Source organism: Schistocerca nitens, chromosome 6, assembly GCF_023898315.1.
Source record: "Schistocerca nitens isolate TAMUIC-IGC-003100 chromosome 6, iqSchNite1.1, whole genome shotgun sequence".
Taxonomy (NCBI): domain Eukaryota; kingdom Metazoa; phylum Arthropoda; class Insecta; order Orthoptera; family Acrididae; genus Schistocerca; species Schistocerca nitens.
The window spans coordinates 371,571,187-371,590,294 of NC_064619.1; the positions used below are offsets into that span (position 1 = coordinate 371,571,187).

A 19,108-nucleotide genomic window follows, 5' to 3' on the forward strand; every position below is an offset into this window, starting at 1 on the left:
TACCTGATTATCCCTCAGACGCCAATGGATGTGCCAGATGAAGTGAACACCTCGTCGCTCTAGGTTGGCACGTAGTTCATCGTCGGACTGCAGAAGAAGATCTCTGTGGAAGATAATACCCTGGACCATGTTGAGACTCTAATGGGGCATGATGCTAACTGAAACATCCCCCAACTTCTCACAAACGAGCAACCTCCGTGACTGGGCAGAGGATGCTGTTTTGATGAGTACTGACCCAGAGCGCATTTTGGACAAGCCCTCCACCTCCCCGAACTTGTTCTCTAAATGTTCCACAAAAAACTGAGGCTTGGTTGGCATAAAAGATTCTCCAACAACCCGCGTACAGACAAGGTACCGGGGTGAATAATCTCCACTGCTGTCTTTAGCCATGCGTTCCTCCCATGGAGTGACCAGGGAGGGAAATGATCTCTGGTCATATTTCTTGCCGTTGAGGTTAGACCTCAATCACTTAGAGACTGCTGGTGGAGGTCCACCAGCGAGAGATGATGTACCACGCTTCATTGCGCTGATGCCACCCACTCTGACCAGGGGCTCTCCCCACGGGCGCCACCCAGCTGCAGTAAAGACCACCTGGCAGGATGGCCTTTGCCGGAAGTCCTGATGCCCCAGAGAGATAGGCATCTACTCCTCGGCATATGCGGGGAGGTAACAGCTCAGGCATCAGCAGTGCGATCCCTGTGTAGTCAGGGGGCTACCACCAAAAGGGTACATGACAACCCCACCACAACAGACTGGCTACTGTGCTGGATGTCGGGTGTCGAAATATCCATGTACATCATGAGGGCAAAGATGGAAGTGCACAATGGAGGGAATGTATGCTACCCGGAACACACTGCAGGGGATGTGCCCGGAAGCTCGATGTAAGTCCAACTCCATGACAATATCGGGTGTGCCAGATCTTAGGGCAAGATGGATTTAAGATGCACCACGTAAGGCGTCCTTCCCCAAATGGTACGCACTAACGGAAAATTTGGAATGGTAGTGGTCAAACCCCGTAGGAGACCATCACAAAGACCGAAACAGTTGAGACTCCTTTTTGTCGCCTCTTACGACAGGCAGGAACACCGCGGGCCTATTCTTACCCCCGAACTCGCAGGGGGGAGATGATTTTTAACTATTTGACAATCAATATCATGAATGACATGCTATTTTGTATCAAGAGCTGCATTGATGACATTTTCCTGTGACTTGGCACTAATAAACATGTAAAAACATAGTTAGAGGGAAGCTTGTGTAAGCAACACTTTCACTTGCATAAAGAGATGAATTAGAAATCCAGAACAGGGACAGACCTACAAATATCTTGGTTTTGACAAGAATGGAAAGAAAACTTAAGGAATGATGCAGTTGAGTGAGCCAGGACTACAAAGCAAATTTAAGAGCAAGAACTGCTCTCAGTTCTTAGCTGGTAAATTCAAAACCATAATATGTCTCCAGAACAGAACATGGAAAAATTAAATTGCCTATAAATTATATGACATAATAAATGGAACTATACTCCCCAGAGATGGCACTGAGATGGTGTTACATGCAAGGAAGATCACAAAATCAAAGAGAAATAGATGCATCACATTATAAGACCATAGTTAGACTATGTAGATAAGTGTATCATCTGAAGACACTTTCGTGTTTCAAATAAAGGCATCTGACATGTAAAATCTCATATGACCCTCATATTTCTTGTGCAACGTAAGGATATTTCTGATGTCCACAGTGAAATTGGTATCAGTGATCATGAGGCAGTTTAAGCATCAGTGGTTACCAAAATACACTATTGGGGGAAAAATGGGATATCCTCAAGGACTGTGTACTATGGAACCAGGATCTAAAATATGATAATGAAGAGGGGTGTAGTGTTAGTGATTTGTTTGTCATGGTCGTTGGTGATCTGCTGGTGCTCAGCCTGTGTCCTCTGTTTTGAATCTGCAGACAGCAATTGTGCCAAGTTTACAGGTGAATAGTGTTTGCAACATTCATTCTAGGATACAATCATGCTCCACTGAAGAGTGCATACTTCTGTCGAACAACTTCTGCCATTTGAACTGCCTCATATTGTGGGACTGTGGGATGCTGGATGGCTGTATTGAGGTTACTGCCCATGTAGGGCACAGCATTCCAGCAGTCTGTTAGGGCTTTTAGCAGTGGCCTGTAGACCAGGTTCAGAATGTCCACATAGCACAGACACATATCAAGATCAACACATTGTGTTAACAGTGGTTGCAGACTGATCATCGTACAGGACCATTGGGAGCCATTTGCTTGCAGCAGGACTATGATCAAGCCTCTCACTGGGCTACCATTGACACCACTAAACTGCCAAGCACAGCTACTCTGGTGTCGTGCGAGCTGATTGGAAAGTGAAATGGTGCTCTGTTGTCCTCAGTGATTAGAGTAGGTTCTGCCTGTATGTGTATGATGGACATGTGTATGGCATAGACCTGGTGAGCAGTCTATTCCAAAGCCCTTTTACCCATGACACACAGTTCCTGCCCCAGGCTTCATGGTGTGGCAGGCATCAGTTACAACTTGTTGTCATATTTGGTGTTTCTACAGTGTTAAGTAACCAGTGCTCACTATACTGCAGAGGTTTTTGTACCTGTGCTACTGCCATTTCTTCAACAGAGAGGTGATGTGCTTTTCCAATAGAACAATGCATGGCCACATATGGTTGCTGCAACATAACATGCTCTTTTTTGTAAACAATAGTGTCCTGGCCACCAAAATTACCAAACCTCATGTCAGCTGAACATACATGAACATGCCAAAGTGGGAACTTACTTTTTCTCCACAGCCTGCAAGAAGGTTGCTACATAAGATTGGGACACACTATCACATAATATCATTTGGTACCTTTATGATCACTTGCGCAAGAGAATACACACCTTTATTATTGCCAGAGAAGGCTATACTGTGTACTGATTGTACTGACTGGATGGTTTGGGCACACTTTTCTGTGATGTATGTTTTATTTGATCTGAATTTGTTGTCATACACTTCTACAAAAATGAACTACATGTTGCATCATTTGTCAGTAAAATGACCATGTTAAAGGCATCACATTTTTCACTAGTGGTAACAAGAACAAATAAAAAGATTTACATGTTCAGTAAATTAGATAAAGAGACAGTAGTATAATTAGATGTTGAAGGTATTTTCATCAGTCATCTAGAAAATCAGATATTTGAAAAGATAACCACTAATGAAAGTTTTAAAATCATATATTGGTACAGATATGTGGATGACTTTATATGTCTGATAGATGAGCCCAATGGAAAAATAGATGAACTGCAATCTGAAATCAACGAAGCACATCAGAACATAAAATTCACACTTGAAGAAAAGGGAAAGAAATCAAATCCTTTTGACATAATAAAAAAAAGAGGAAACATACATTTAACATGTTATAAAACTGGCAGCCATAGCCACAATAATACATACATTCCACATCAAATCATCCCCACAACCAGAAGCTTGCACCACAAAGACACATTAAGCAGGATTCCACTCATCAAGAGAAACTATGAAAAAGAAATGAGTACAAATAGCTAGGAACATTGCATATGACACACATGTAGTACACAGACTCAATCAAAAAATAAAAACTAATGCAAAACAAACACAGCACTTCCAGGATACAAGATAACTCACAAGCTAAAAACTTACAAACACACACAATGACAACATCACACAGAAAAGAAGCAGATGATACATTGCGACTTACACAAATTAATACATAGAGTTGCAAACATACTAAAGAGGCAGGACTTCCAAATAGCATACAAGACTGGGCAAACCCTCCAATTGCACCTAAGCCATCCAACAACCAAGAGGGATAAATTCCAGGGATCAGGAATATATAAACTTGAATGTCAAAGATGTGATGCAGTATACACAGGCATCACATCTAGGAATTTTAAAAAAATTTAAAACACGGTTAAAAAAATTAGAAAAAGAAAACTGGGTGTCTGAATTACAAAACAAACCACCCTATATTTTCAGAAAATTTAAAACATCATGACATGGAACAAGAAATGAAAATAATGAGAATAAACAACCATGGAAAATACCTTATACAAATGCAAGAAAACTTTCACATTCATAAAATCATTGCTGAAAACAAACATATGATAAATGAGCAAACACACATCAGTGCAGGCTCCCTACTACACTTAATAAAAGAAACATATCACAGATACTTCAAACATTACACTCTAAAGTTGGCAATAACATTCGATCTTTGGCAAAAACATCCGACAGTCAGCAACACAAACCAAAACATTAAAACATTGCATCAAAACAAGTATTCAGTTCCTAGTGCTGTGAAATGTGGAAAAATCCCAAGTAACAATTATAAGAAGAGGAACAGCACCAAAAATGGAACAAACATAGTATGTAAAAATTTGTCACACAACCTTGTAAGTAGAATTTAAAATATTACTACGTCTTAGCAAAAAGCAACGACCAGTGCTGTTTATATCCTATAGTTACATTGCCCCAAAATGTGAAGTAATTAGTAAAAATATGTTCAATTTACAGGTCACTGAAGATGCCTTGCAGAGAATAAAGCAAGAGAATGGCAGGAAAATGTGTTTCATTAAGTTGCAGTTGGATGCTCTAAAAAGAAAAATGATCAATATACCATCGCAATAGGTTCAATGATAAAGCCTGGAAAGTCACTTCTGGTGCTTTTCTTAGGCTGATGGAGAAAGGTGTAAACAGTTGGTTTGATTTTGACAAATTACACAATAAGAGGGGTAGATTTCTGTGCCCTGTTACCTTTTTACTGAGAAGCCATGACAAGCAAACCATTCCAACACTTGTCCAATTTAATTATAAAATTTACTCTACAGCCACTGATAGGATTGAGTGATGGGAAAGTGCTGTTTTTGTGGATGATGATTATGATGATGATGATGGGTTTAAAGGGCCTGAACATCTTTGTTATCAGTGCCTTATTTCACTAGAAATTTAGATAAAGTTATGTGAAACAAGAAAAGGGGAACAGTCAGCAGCAGAGTCTGTGACATTATTATTATTATTATTATTATTATTGTTGTTGTTGTTGTTGTTGTTGTTGTTGTTGTTGAAGACTTGCATGACATTAGCTTAAGGCTGATTGTTAAAAGTAAAATAAAACCCAAGTCGCTAGAAACTACAGCTGATCACTGAAAGATGCACCCAGAATAGTCATCACAGTCAGAATGACTAAAATAGGAGTGAGAAAATTAAGAAAGTAGGGACACTGCACATAAATAAAAGGTGTATATAAAAATTTAAAAATGCCTGACATTCCAGAGGGGGAGGCATCTTGAGGTCACTTGGGCAACATGACACAGGGAGATGTGCTTCCCCCATATTTGCTTCTGACACCAAATGTTAAGATGCATTAAATTTTGTTATAACATCTGCTCTTAACCCATCATCCACAGATATGTGTGGTAATCAGGTAGACAAGTGATTTTGTCAGTGATAGGTTATACCTCGATTGTACCCTTGATTTCTCTTAACTTTTTGAGGGTTGTAGAAGCCTATGATTCCACATGCCAGATTTTCAAGATTTGATGTCACAGTTGCAATTGTAGGTCTTGTGTCCAGTACTCCATGTGCAAGATTGTCTTCTGTCGTTACTTCTTTAGCTAATTTATTGGTGAGGTCAATTTCCAGAGTACCCATGTGGCTTAGTGTCCAGATGAATGTTACGGTGGTTCCAGAGTTGCTGGGGTCACCTGCTATGTGTTGGATGTTAGCAACGAAAATGTTTCCGGGGTAGCACTGAGATATGCCTTTTAAGCATCTCGTCAAGTCACTATAAACCAGGAAGTCTCTTTCAAGAGTTTTCGTGTATTGTAGAGTCTGTGATATGGTGAGCAACTCTGCAACATACTCACTGCATGCACTCAGCAAAGAACACTTCTCATAACCCACATATGCAAAAGCACAACCAACTCTGTTGTTAACTTTTGATCCATCTGTGTAGATTGATGATTAATCTTAACAGTCTTTGAGAATTGAATGGAATATGCCTCTGAGAATGGTGGGGTCAGCATTTTCTTTAGGGCCACAGAAGAGATATACCTGAATCATAGGACTAAGTGCATGCCATTGAGGTGCTGGAAGGGGTTTCTATGTAAACAGACAAAAGGCAGTAGTTGGAGGTCTTTGCCTGGAGCCTCCAATTATCTGGCTGGTCTACCCATTTTTGGACAATCTGTAAATATTATGAACTGTTGGATGTGAAACAGAATTGAATAATCTGATGTGTAGGCTTCAGTTCTTATAGGGAATTAGCAACTTTCTAGCTTCATAGATTAAGAGATAATTAGTAGGCTTAATTTAAAGTTGTTTGTTCACTTCCTTGTGATACATTGCACCAGCCAAAATGCAGCCCTAGTGCGAATGCTGTTCTCAAGCACAGGATTCAGTAAGCAACTTGAAGTCACTGACTACTTCAAACAATTGGCAGCTGCTGCAAATCAATGTATTGGTAGAGTTTCTGAGAGTCGTGTACCTGTGATACCTATACCAGAAGTACCTCAAGTCCTATGCACTGCAGTGGATCTTGTCTCCTATGTAGAAAGTAGAGGATCTGTCATTACTCATCCACTTGACTGCGAATGGCATATTAATGGTACATCTAGGCATCCTGTACAAGGTGGATGGGGACCAGGGAGGACTCAGAGTATTGTACCAATCACCCAAATCAACAAGTTTGAGTTGCTATCTTTCACTGAAACTGTGCCAGTGGGACTCACTTCACTTGTTTTGGGGAAATCTGTTTTGTCCATGTCAGTAGGAGACAAGCACAAAAGGCTAGGGTCTATTAATTGTCAGCACTGCAAATGTACAGTGGATGATAATACCCCTTAGAGAAATGGCAGCAACAGACAGGAAAAAAACATCAAGTGCACTCAATTTGTATGCCTGTGGGCCTCATTCAGGATGTTTAAGAGGTTATTCCAGCAGCCACTGAGGGAACAGCATGCAACCAACTGCCGATTGCGGTGCACATTGGAACAAATGATGCCCCTGATCTTGCCTCCGAGGTCCTTCTTGGTTCATTTCAGCGACTGGCAGAGAAGGTTGCGAAGATGAACCTTGCACATGGAGTTTCAATGAAGCTCACAGTTTGTAGCATTTACCCAGAATTGATCATACCCCTTGGGTTCCAAGTTGATTGGAAGGATTGAAGCAGATACTTTAAAGGTTCTGTGAAAGCTAGGCTGCAACTTTCTGAATTTGCGCCATGGGACTGAGAACTGTAGGGCTGCCCTAAATATGTCAGGTGTGCACTACACATCAGAGGCCACTACTCAGGTAGCTGACTGTGTGGGGTGCACATAAGGGTTTTTTGATTAGACAATTCTCCATCCAATCCAGATAACAACAACTGTAGGAAATCCAGATGTGTCAGTGAAAGACTGAAAGAAATGGTTCCTACAGGTGATAGTATTAAAATCCAAATCGTAAACTGTCAAGGCATTCACGACAAAATGCCAAACTTCGAAATTCTAATGAAAAGCAGTGAAGCTCACATAATACTAAGTACAGAAAGCTGGATGAAACTGAAATTGATACCAAGATTTTCGAGCAAAATTTAAGTGCATATTGAAAGGATAGGCAAATGGGAAATGTAGATGATGTATTTGTTGCAGTATACAAGAAATTCAAATTCACTGAGGTTGAAATTGAAGCTTCATGTGGGATTGTTTGAGCAAGACTCAGTATGAGGCATGGGGACAAAATGTTAACTGGAGCCTTCTACTGTGCATCAGACTTGTCTCCTGATATAACCAGAAACTTTAGAGTTCCCCAGTCATACTGTGATCATTGGTGGAGACACTTAGTCATCCAACAATTAATCAATGAGGAACTTGAAACTTTCAGCATAGGGAAAGAGTATCAGAGGAGCTCTGACTCAGGTTTAAAAGAATAGTTGACCATGCACTTGACAGACGTGTACCAAGTAGAAGAGTTCATAAAGGGAGGGAACCTCCAGGTTATGTATACAGTCACTGTCAAGAAACTTTTAAGGAAATAGAGATTACTGCATAATAGATGTAAAACGAAGTGTATGGCTATAGATAGATAGATGCTGAATAAACCAATTTGGCTGTCAAGAGAGAGCAAAGCTTGATGCCTTCAATGACTAAAATAGCATAATATTGTCAAGTAATCTTTCACAGAACCCAAAGAAGGCTGTCAGTGGCACCAAAGTTAGTGTCCAGTCCCTAGCGGACGAGACAGGATCTGCAATTGAACGTAGCAAAGTAAAACGGAAAATGCTTAACTCTGTTGTAAAATTTTCTTCTACAAAGGAAAACTCAGGAGAATTGCCCCAATGTAATCCTTGTACCACTGAAAAGATGAATGAAGGAAGTAAGTATTAGTGTCAGTGATGGTGAAAAACACCTGAAATCTTTAAAACTGAACAAAGCTCCCAGCCCCAATGGAATCTCTGTCAGATTCTGTCTGAATTTGTGGCAGAGTTTGCCCCCTCTTCTAACTACAATCTGTCATAGATCCTTGGAACAAAAAACCATGCCCAGTTCATGGAAAAAGGCACAGGTCACACCCTTCTACAAGACAGGTAGTAGAAGGGGTCCACAAAGCTACAATCCGATATCCTTGACATCCATTTGTTGTAGAATTTGTTCTAAGATTCTGAGCTCAAACATAATAAGGATCGATCAGAATGACCTTCTCAATGCTAAGCAGCATGGATTTTGAAAAAATCAATCATGCGAAACCCAACTTGCACTTTTCTCACATGACATACTGAAATCTTTGGATCAAGGCAATTACACAGATGCAGTATTTCTTGATTTTCGAAAAGAATTTGGCTCAGTACCACACCTATACTTGTTGTATCAAGTGAAATTTGTGACTGGATTGTGAACTTTTTGGCAGGGAGGACACAGCATGTTCTCTTGGATGGGGAGTCACTGTAAGATGTAGAAGTAACTTCAGTTGTGCCCCAGGGAGTGTGTTGGGATCCTTGCTGCTCATATTTTATATTAATGTCCCTGCAGACAATATTAATAATACAATCAGGTTTTTGCAGATGATGCAGTTACCTATAACTAAGTACTATCTGAAAGAAGCTGCATAAATATTCAGCCACATCTTGATAAGATTTTATTATGATGCAGAGATTTGAAACTTGCTGTAAGTGTTCAGAAGTGTAAAATTTTACATTTTACAAAATGGAAAAATGTAGCCTATGGCTAATATCAATTTGTCACTGCTGGAATCAGCCAACTCATACAAATACTTGGGTGTAGCAGTTTGTAGGGATATGAAATGGAATGATCACATACATTCAGTTGTGGGTAAAGCAGGTGGTAGACTTCGGTTTATTGGGTAGAATACTGGGAAAGTGAATCAGTCTATAAAGGAGATTGCTTACAAATCACTCATGTGAATTGTTCTAGAATGTTACTGAAGTGTGCGAGACCCATATCAGATAGGACAAATGGGGGATATTTAACGTATACAGAGAAAAGCAGCATAAATGGTCACAGGTTTGTTTAATTCATGGGAGAATGTTACAGAGATACTGAAGGAACTGAACTGGAAGACTCTTGAAGATAGATGTCAACTATCCCAAGAAAGCTCATTAACAAAGTGTCAAGAACTGGCTTTAAATGATGACTGTAGGAAATTACTGCAAACCTCTATGTATCACTCCTATGGAGATCATGAAGACAAGATTAGAATAATTACTGCATGCACAGAGGCATTAAAAAATCATTCTTCCCATGCTCCATATACACTCCTGGAAATTGAAATAAGAACACCGTGAATTCATTGTCCCAGGAAGGGGAAACTTTATTGACACATTCCTGGGGTCAGATACATCACATGATCACACTGACAGAACCACAGGCACATAGACACAGGCAACAGAGCATGCACAATGTCGGCACTAGTACAGTGTATATCCACCTTTCGCAGCAATGCAGGCTGCTATTCTCCCATGGAGACGATCGTAGAGATGCTGGATGTAGTCCTGTGGAACGGCTTGCCATGCCATTTCCACCTGGCGCCTCAGTTGGACCAGCGTTCGTGCTGGACGTGCAGACCGCGTGAGACGACGCTTCATCCAGTCCAAAACATGCACAATGGGGGACAGATCCGGAGATCTTGCTGACCAGGGTAGTTGACTTACACCTTCTAGAGCACGTTGGGTGGCACGGGATACATGCGGACGTGCATTGTCCTGTTGGAACAGCAAGTTCCCTTGCCGGTCTAGGAATGGTAGAACGATGGGTTCGATGACGGTTTGGATGTACCGTGCACTATTCAGTGTCCCCTCGACGATCACCAGTGGTGTACGGCCAGTGTAGGAGATCGCTCCCCACACCATGATGCCGGGTGTTGGCCCTGTGTGCCTCGGTCGTATGCAGTCCTGATTGTGGCGCTCACCTGCACGGCGCCAAACACGCATACGACCATCATTGGCACCAAGGCAGAAGCGACTCTCATCGCTGAAGACGACACGTCTCCATTCACGCCTGTTGCGACACCACTGAAGGCGGGCTGCACGATGTTAGGGCGTGAGCGGAAGACGGCCTAACGGTGTGCGGGACCATAGCCCAGCTTCATGGAGACTGTTGCGAATGGTCCTCGCCGATACCCCAGGAGCAACAGTGTCCCTAATTTGCTGGGAAGTGGCGGTGCGGTCCCCTACGGCACTGCGTAGGATCCTACGGTCTTGGCGTGCATCCGTGCGTCGCTGCGGTCCGGTCCCAGGTCGACGGGCACGTGCACCTTCCGCCGACCACTGGCGACAACATCGATGTACTGTGGAGACCTCACGCCCCACGTGTTGAGCAATTCGGCGGTACGTCCACCCGGCCTCCTGCATGCCCACTATACGCCCTCGCTCAAAGTCCGTCAACTGCACATACGGTTCACGTCCACGCTGTCGCGGCATGCTACCAGTGTTAAAGACTGCGATGGAGCTCCGTATGCCACGGCAAACTGGCTGACACTGACGGCGGCGGTGCACAAATGCTGCGCAGCTAGCGCCATTCGATGGCCAACACCGCGGTTCCTGGTGTGTCCGCTGTGCCGTGCGTGTGATCATTGCTTGTACAGCCCTCTCGCAGTGTCCGGAGCAAGTGTGGTGGGTCTGACACACCGGTGTCAATGTGTTCTTTTTTCCATTTCCAGGAGTGTATGAATGGAAAAGGAAGGAACCCTAATAACTGATACAGTGGGATGTACCCTCTGCCATGCACCTCATGGTGGTTTGCAGAGTATAGGTGTAGTTGTAGAGAGACAGTGACTGCGTAGTTCACCAAGACTTTCTGGCATCTGAATCAGCTTCCATCAAGAGACTGTCCATGGGGATCATATGGAAGACTCCAGTTGCCAAACACACCTCACCAGGATGGACAGGGTCTAACACTGAGAACTGATGGTGCTGCAGACCTGTAGGCAACACATCCATAGTCCCGGAAAGCTATAATCAAAGCTTCATGGAACTGTACAGCTGTGTGGTCCGTGCTTGGGAAGTGCTGCTGAAAAATCTGAGGGTGTTACAATTCCTCATGCAGTCACCTTGAACTGGTATACATGTGGTAACCTCATTAAGTTACAGTCAAATAAAGGCCTAAAAACTTAAAAGTTACTGAGGTTAAGTTTAGTGTGAGCACAGACAGTCTTGAATCAACAAAAGTGCAGTATATCAGCTTTAATGGGAGAAAATTTATATCCATGAGTCAAGGCCCAGTTATGTACTTTCTGTATGGCCCCTCTGAAGCTGGCACTGTGCTGCATATGACGTAGATCTGGAATACAGGTAAATGTTGTCAAACACACAAGACAATGGGACTTTGGATTCCACACCAGTCACAATACTACTGTTTGCAGTGACAAAGAGTGACATACACAGAACTGATCCTGGAGGGGCCCTAGTTTTGTGTTCATACTGGATATGATATTCTGGATAAAATGGGTAAGCACACACAGAAGGGCTATTCTTGCTGTGTAGACAGGATGTGACAGCACCAGGTGGAATCATATGCATTCCGCAGGTCAAAAAGTAAAGCTGTCAGGTGATGGAAATTTGCTAAAGGATTGTGCACTGCAGATTACAGATGAATTTGTTGGTCCGTGGGAGACCAGAGTGCATGAAGCCCAATTTGAAATTGCAATAAATGTCCTCTGTCTTCCAGGCACAAACAGTTATCAATTGGATCATTCTTTCAAATTATTTACTTAGCCAGGTTGTTAGAGGGACTTGTCAATAACTAGTCAAAATTTGAGGGTCTATTCCCAGTTTTAGGATAGAAAAATCTTACCATCCCACCACTGAGGAGTAATCTCTCCTTCCCAGCAAATATGATCAAAAAACTCTAGGATTTGTTTATGCTGACATTGCTGAATTCAACATTTTATTGTCAGTTTTATCTGGTCCAGGTCTTCTGTTTTGACGTTCTGCCAAAACACTGCATAACTTTCATTCACTAAACAAAGCACAGTACACTATGAAGCCTTGTGCATGGAAGGATACATAGTTTCACATCACCAGGCATTTCTGGGTCAGGACATCAGGGTGGTAGCTATTGCATGTGCACACTTTGGCAGTGTGTGCTCTGAAAGATTCAGTAATGACTGCAGGATCATTACAGATGTTAATATTGAGAGAGACCTCAGGAACTGCTGTGAATGGTGGGTGGCCACAAATGTGGCAAAGTTTAGTCCATACTTGAGACAATGAGGTATGGGCTCTCATACGTGATACATACTGTTCCTAACACTCTTGCTTTCTCTTTTTTTATCAGAAACTGTGCCTTCACTTTTAAGTCTCTTGAATTTGGTTAAATGTTTCGTAGAGGGATGACACTGTGTTGTTGGAATACTCTTCAATACTAATAGCTGCAGCTATTCCTTTAGAACACAATATCACAGATTTCTGGTGGGAGAGCCTGAGGAATGGGATATCATTGCTTCTGCAGCATGTGCAATTTTATCAATAGTATCTGATACTTCTACTTTGATATCCTCCTCCTGACTGGCTTCAAAAATTGCTCAGGAGCTGAAAGCTTGCCAGTTGGCTATGCAGAGTGAAGAACATGGTGGAGATGCTATTGGTTGATAGTTTGAGAAGAGAGTAATAGAAAAGTGGTCACTATCATTGGTTACCATGGACATACTCCTGGATCAAGGGTGAGATGCTCGAGCATCTTTGGCTGAGTATGTTTGAGCTGCAGACCAACATCTACAGCTGAGTACATTCCATGGGCTGTACTGAAATGTATTGCAGGTCCTGTGTTAAGTGAGCACACTTCCAGTTCTGAAATTAATTTCTCTATTACTTGGTCCTTGGACGTGTTTTTGCTGCCCCCATAGAGGGTTCAGGGCATTGACATCCTGCGATAGGAGGAAGGGTGGAGGCAGCTGTTCACAATAGTTCACCCGGATCTGTCTAGGCGTTATACATTACATACTGTCACCCCAACTGACAAATGGACACAAAGAGCCATAGCTGTTTAGTGGCACCCTGCTCACTGTGTCAAAGCGTAGAGTGTTCACGGGCTCCTCTACGTGCCCTTTGAGTGTTAACATGACTTTTACATGAGGATTTGTAATTTTTAATAGGAGCAAGTTTGCTTTCTCCTTAAGTGCCACACTGACTGTAAAGTAAATAATAATTAATTCACAGAGTTTGGCCAGGTAGTAAAGGTAGACTTTACAGTTCCATTGAAAAAATGGAACAATGGGGTCTGAGAAAGCAACAATGGGGAAAAAAGGAGTATGAATCACTCTGCTGTTGTGTAGGGCCTCACTTGAATGTGTGATTCTTCACTGGTATTCATAGGCTTGACCTCAGGGAGGCAAATCGACTTGAGCTGCAGAATTCAGTTTAGAGTTTTTCTTTTTGTCCTGATGAAGCTCTAGTTTCTGTGAGAATTTTCTTGTCTTTACCTGATTTACAACACAGAAGAGGACCATTCTTTTCTATGACTTCTAGCCTGTTACTCTTTCAGCCTCTGGATGGTGTACACTGCTGGTCTCTTACATCTTGGGAAGAAACACCTAACAGGTGTCTGCTCTTCCCTGGTGATGCCAGAGGCAGCCAACATCTCCAGCTGCAACAATGGGATGGTTACTACCAGTACTGTGCAGTGGGGGGTTTGAGGGAGTTGTCACTTTCCTTTGTGTGTTTAGGGTCAGACGTTGCTGTTTGAGACCTTATTACCACAAGGAGTGGATCGATACAATGCCTTCAAAGCTGTACGTCATATTGACTGACTGGAGTCTTCTAACATTTTCTTACCATATTAGTAACACAGGCAGTAAAGTGCTTTATATTCCTGGATTTTCTTCTCTCTTGAAAACTGATTATGTTGGTGAACAAGGGGGTTGGTTTCTGGGCAGTTTACATACCTAGTGTCTTGTTTGTGAAGTTTTCTGTAATGCATTGTCCTTCTGCATGTCCCATCAGTGAGAGGATATGTTCAAATCTATGACACACAAGATGTTTCATATGAGAAGGAAAATAAGGTTTGACATCACATCTATAATCCAAAACTTTAACTTTCTCAGGTAAAACACTTCCATTAAAAGGTAGTATAAAAGCTCCAGTGTCAACCTTGTTATGCTTAGGTCATCACTGAATGCGAAAAACAAAATGGACACACTGCTGTAGGTTAATGCATAGTTCTTTCTTTGTTTCTAGTGTTGCGTCCTGATGGAATATAACACCTTGAATCCTGCTGAATTTGGTATGAGGCATGTTGGTAACTGGTATATCTCTGAGCTTGTCACAGGCCTGGAGTGTCGGTGATTGATTAGCATTCACAGTTTTGATCAATGCATTTTCCCTATAGCAGCAATTTCTCCGAATGTATTCTCACTATTTTTAATGAAAATCAGTGACTGTTGTTGCAAAAGATTCTTCATCTCTTCTGAAGCATACCAAGAACTGGGTACACTGCCCACCTCCATTTCTCCTCACCTGACTCTCATCAAATGACGTGTCCAATGGCTGGAGCACCATGGGGTACTTAATTTCTGTTACTAACAGCTTGGGGGTATCAGATTCGGTGAAGAGTGCAATGGAGTATCTGAGACCAGTCTTTAAAAAATAACTTCAGTAAAATAGAAATTACACTCACATCTCCTAAAGAAATAGGATCCATAATAAAATCCTTAAAATCTAAATATTCCAGTGGGTATGATAACATATCATCGAAGTTAATCAAAGAGTGCTGTGGGTTGAGCTCTATCTCAACATTTCCAGACTGGCTAAAATATACTGAAGTTAAGCCTCTTTACAAAAAGGGGGATAAAGAGATATCATCAAACTATTGACAAATTTCACTTTTGCTGGCTTTCTCAACAATATTTGAAAAGGTTGTGTTCGAGCATCTCCTTAAGCATCCAACTGCAAATAACAGATTGTCCAAGTCACAGTTTGGGTTTCTTAAGGGTTCTGATATAGAGAAAGCTATTTACACTTACAGTGAGAACGTATTTCATTTGTTAGATAATAAATTAGAGGCTACTGGCATTTTCTGTGACCTGTCAAAAGCCTTTGACTGCATGAACCATAGCATTCCCTTAAGTAAATTAGAATATTATGGTGTCACTGGCAATGCTGTGAAATGGTTCGAGTCTTATGTATCTAACAGTAAGCAAAGGGTGTTATTGCAAGATACCTGTGCAGTAAGCAGTCAGTATTCATTTGACTGGGAATTAACTACATGTGGTGCTTCTCAAGGTTCCATCTTGTGCCCTCTCATGTGTTAAATTTCCAGATGCTAAGTTTGTTTTGTTTGAAGATGATACAAACATAGCAATAGGTAGCAAGTTAAGTACAGATTTAGAAATAGCTGATAAATTTTCACTGACATTAATAAATGGTTTAAAGCTAATTCATTGTCATTAACACTTTCTGTGCCAAGCCCGTAAAATTTATGGGCCGCTGGACTTCCAAAAATTGCCAAGCCCATAGAATTTACGGGATATAGTGTTTTTGTCAATTATCATCTCTTTAATGCTATTCAGACAGCTTTGGATGGTGGTATGGGCTATCTGGGATCTTAGTTCAGGCCTGTGTTCACAGATGGCATGAGAAGTATCTTTCTTTCAGTGATGAGTAGTACATCTTCACAACAATGTTGACGGGCAGTGCTTTATTCACACCAATGCTGGCGCATGGTGAATTGTAGGTTGTGAACTCTCTTCAAAATGGCACAGAGTACTATCTGATCATGATGGAAGAGGCTTCAGATGATACAGAGGGTGCAGAAGAGGATGAGGAAGAGAATGGCATTTTTGAAGGTACATGAATTATTACTTATACATTACATGGTGTTGTTGCTATTTATGCAAAAAAACTTATGCCATGTTATGCATTTTGTTAGGCTTTGCTGCAACCACACTGTCACAGGCTATATTATTTTTATCAGTTGATGATCTGAACAAAGTAGCTCATCAGAAGGGGGCTGGAAGTGGTGATGCATTTTGTTATTCACCACTTGATGTTTCTTTTGCTGAAACTGATGTCTGGAGTGCAACTGATTTTTTAACATCTTTGCCTGTCAACACAACGTCAAGAAAAATACTTGCAGACATCAATTCTGCAAGTTTGGTATTCAACTGTGCTAAAGTGTTTCTAACTGACGAAGGTATCAGAGACTTGAAAGCAGAAACAAATTATATATTTCTTGGGCATCATTTTCTGTATGTGCATTTCCAGAAGGCGAAGAATGGCAGATCACTGGTGCTCTAATCCTGTTGTAAGTTGCAATTTCTATCCTCATATAATGACACGTTTGCGGTATAATTTTTTTCCGGTTTTTGTAATCCAAAAAACCACCTGCGGCTTAGAATCGAGTGCAAAGCAAGCTGAAGTTCTGAAAAATGTTGATAGGTGCCGCCACAACTAACTTCTGCCATCGAATATATGTAGCGCTACACAAGCGTGCTTTGTGGGCACAAAGATAAATACTGGCGCCAAAATAAATAAAAAAAAAAGGTAGAAGACGAGCTTTTTTTTTTTCTCCGCCCCGAGTTTCGACCACTGCATTTTCATACATTATCCAACGAAGTAAATACAAATTCCGTACTGTTCATCTTCGAATGTAGCAGAATTTCAATGTACTACGAAAATCCGACTGGCAAGACTGTTAGGGATGTTTGTCAATATGGCCAACTCTACGTTCCGAGTTTTTTCCTACCTGTGAGAAGAGATGGTTGCTAATAGGAACCTGATGAAATGTGAATCACATGCAGTATTCTCTTCACCATAAGAATAATACGAATATAAACATTTTGCCATGTATTCTTTCGTGTTTGCTGCTATCTCATTTAAATCCTGTCTGCGTAATAAACTACGAAACTAGAGTGGGACAACAGCAAACGCGGAAGAATATACGTATCGTGTCATGTTTATATTCGTATTATTCTTATGCCTAATAGTGATACAGTCAGAAATGAAGCACGGCAACTGACTAGATTTTAAATGTAAGATGACTAATTTCTGTGCAGAATTTGATGTACTAAAGAAGCGGCCGCAAAGATTTTCAAACGGAGGAAAATTTTCGCAAAACTCTCGTTCAGAACATGTTCTATCATACGCATGTTCTATCATACGCATTTGGTTCTTGTTGATCATTATCAAAGAAAGCAGCAGTGTAAGTAACAACAAATAGCAGTCTCTTGCCATTGTTTCGCTAATGAGACGATTCCTCTTTTTTTTTTAAGCGGCGGTAGTGCGCACAAAAGCAAGTCATGCCGCGAGCGGCGACAGGCCGTAAACACGCACTATCAAAATGCGACAAACAATGCATTACACAGTACAGTAATGCATTTTCAGCTTAGAGTGACGTAAACACCTATAACAAAGAAAACGGCACTTATCAGATCAAAGCAAAATAAGCAATCGCTTCAAACCAGACGAAGCACGTGAAAAAGGAAGGGTACCCGTATAAATACGGACGGAGCGCCTGACGCATAGCAATGGCTACCTGGTAAAGCTTAACTGCTAAGCTTACGACTCGAACCAAACTACTGTAGCTGTATCGTCTTTCATTCGACCTAAATTGTGTCTCATATTACAATGGACCAACTTTGTTTCGATTTGGAGGTGTGGCCTTAAACTTTTCTCTCCCCTTGAATTTAGAGTCTCAAATTTCAGGTGCGGCTTAGATTCGGGAAATTTTTTTTTCCTTTATTTCGAGTCTCATTTTTCAGGTGCGGCTTAGATTCGAGTGCGGCTTAGATTCGAGTAAATACGGTACTTTCTTGCTCACATCTCACTGATAATCATATGCAAAAAAAAAACGCTTCTTCTCAGAAGGATTTCATCCACTCTTCAGAATCCTTCCTTAACACAACAGGCTGAGGGAACGTTGCAGTCAAGCATATTACCCATCAGAAAAACTTGCAATAGATAAAGGTATAAGCCCATTTCGAGGTCATGTAAGTTTTTGAGTGTACATATAGAACAAACCTCACAAATACAGCTTGAAGCTGTACATTGTTGCAGAGACAAGCAGTGGTTATGTCCTCAATTTTGAAGTGTATGCTGGAAAGCAGGCACTCAACAACGCATCATCAGCAGTTGTCTTGTGGCTCGTGTCTGAAGGCAAACTGTTGCATAAAGGCCACATTATGTACTTAAACAGATTTTATTTGAGTCCAGATCTGTTTCAGCAGTTGGCTCAAGCAGGAATTGGTGCTGTATGCACTGTTGAATTTAAGGAGATTGATGCCCCCAAGATTTGGTAGCAACTAAAGTACAGAAGGGTGAAGTGACATAATATACTTAGAGGTAATTTGTTTGCAATGAAATGGAAGGACAAGAGGGATGTGTATTCATTATCAACTAGACATATGGCATCATTTGGCACACACACACACACACAAAAAGGAATGGTACATTTGTACTGAAGCCTGTACTGAAGTCCTGGATTACAATTGCAACAAGGCTGGGGTTGACCTTGCAGGCCAATGCTTACAGTACAATGTATTTTGACACAGGACAGTAAAATGGTAGAGCAAACTGTATTTCCACCAACTGATTATGGGAGTGTCAAATTAATTCTTGTTGTACAATTTGGTGCACCAG

General features: G+C 41.4%; 1 protein-coding gene across 1 annotated transcript in view; it reads left to right on the forward strand.

The window, feature by feature from the left end:
- LOC126263369 (spidroin-1-like) overlaps nucleotides 1–18,768 on the forward strand; it is a 54,871-nt gene extending 36,103 nt beyond the window's left edge. The window contains 3 exon segments of the mRNA XM_049960461.1: nucleotides 16,206–16,317; nucleotides 16,401–16,664; nucleotides 18,527–18,768. Coding sequence (XP_049816418.1) covers nucleotides 16,206–16,317; nucleotides 16,401–16,664; nucleotides 18,527–18,768 — 618 coding nt within the window.
- Nucleotides 18,769–19,108: the final 340 nt, after the last annotated feature.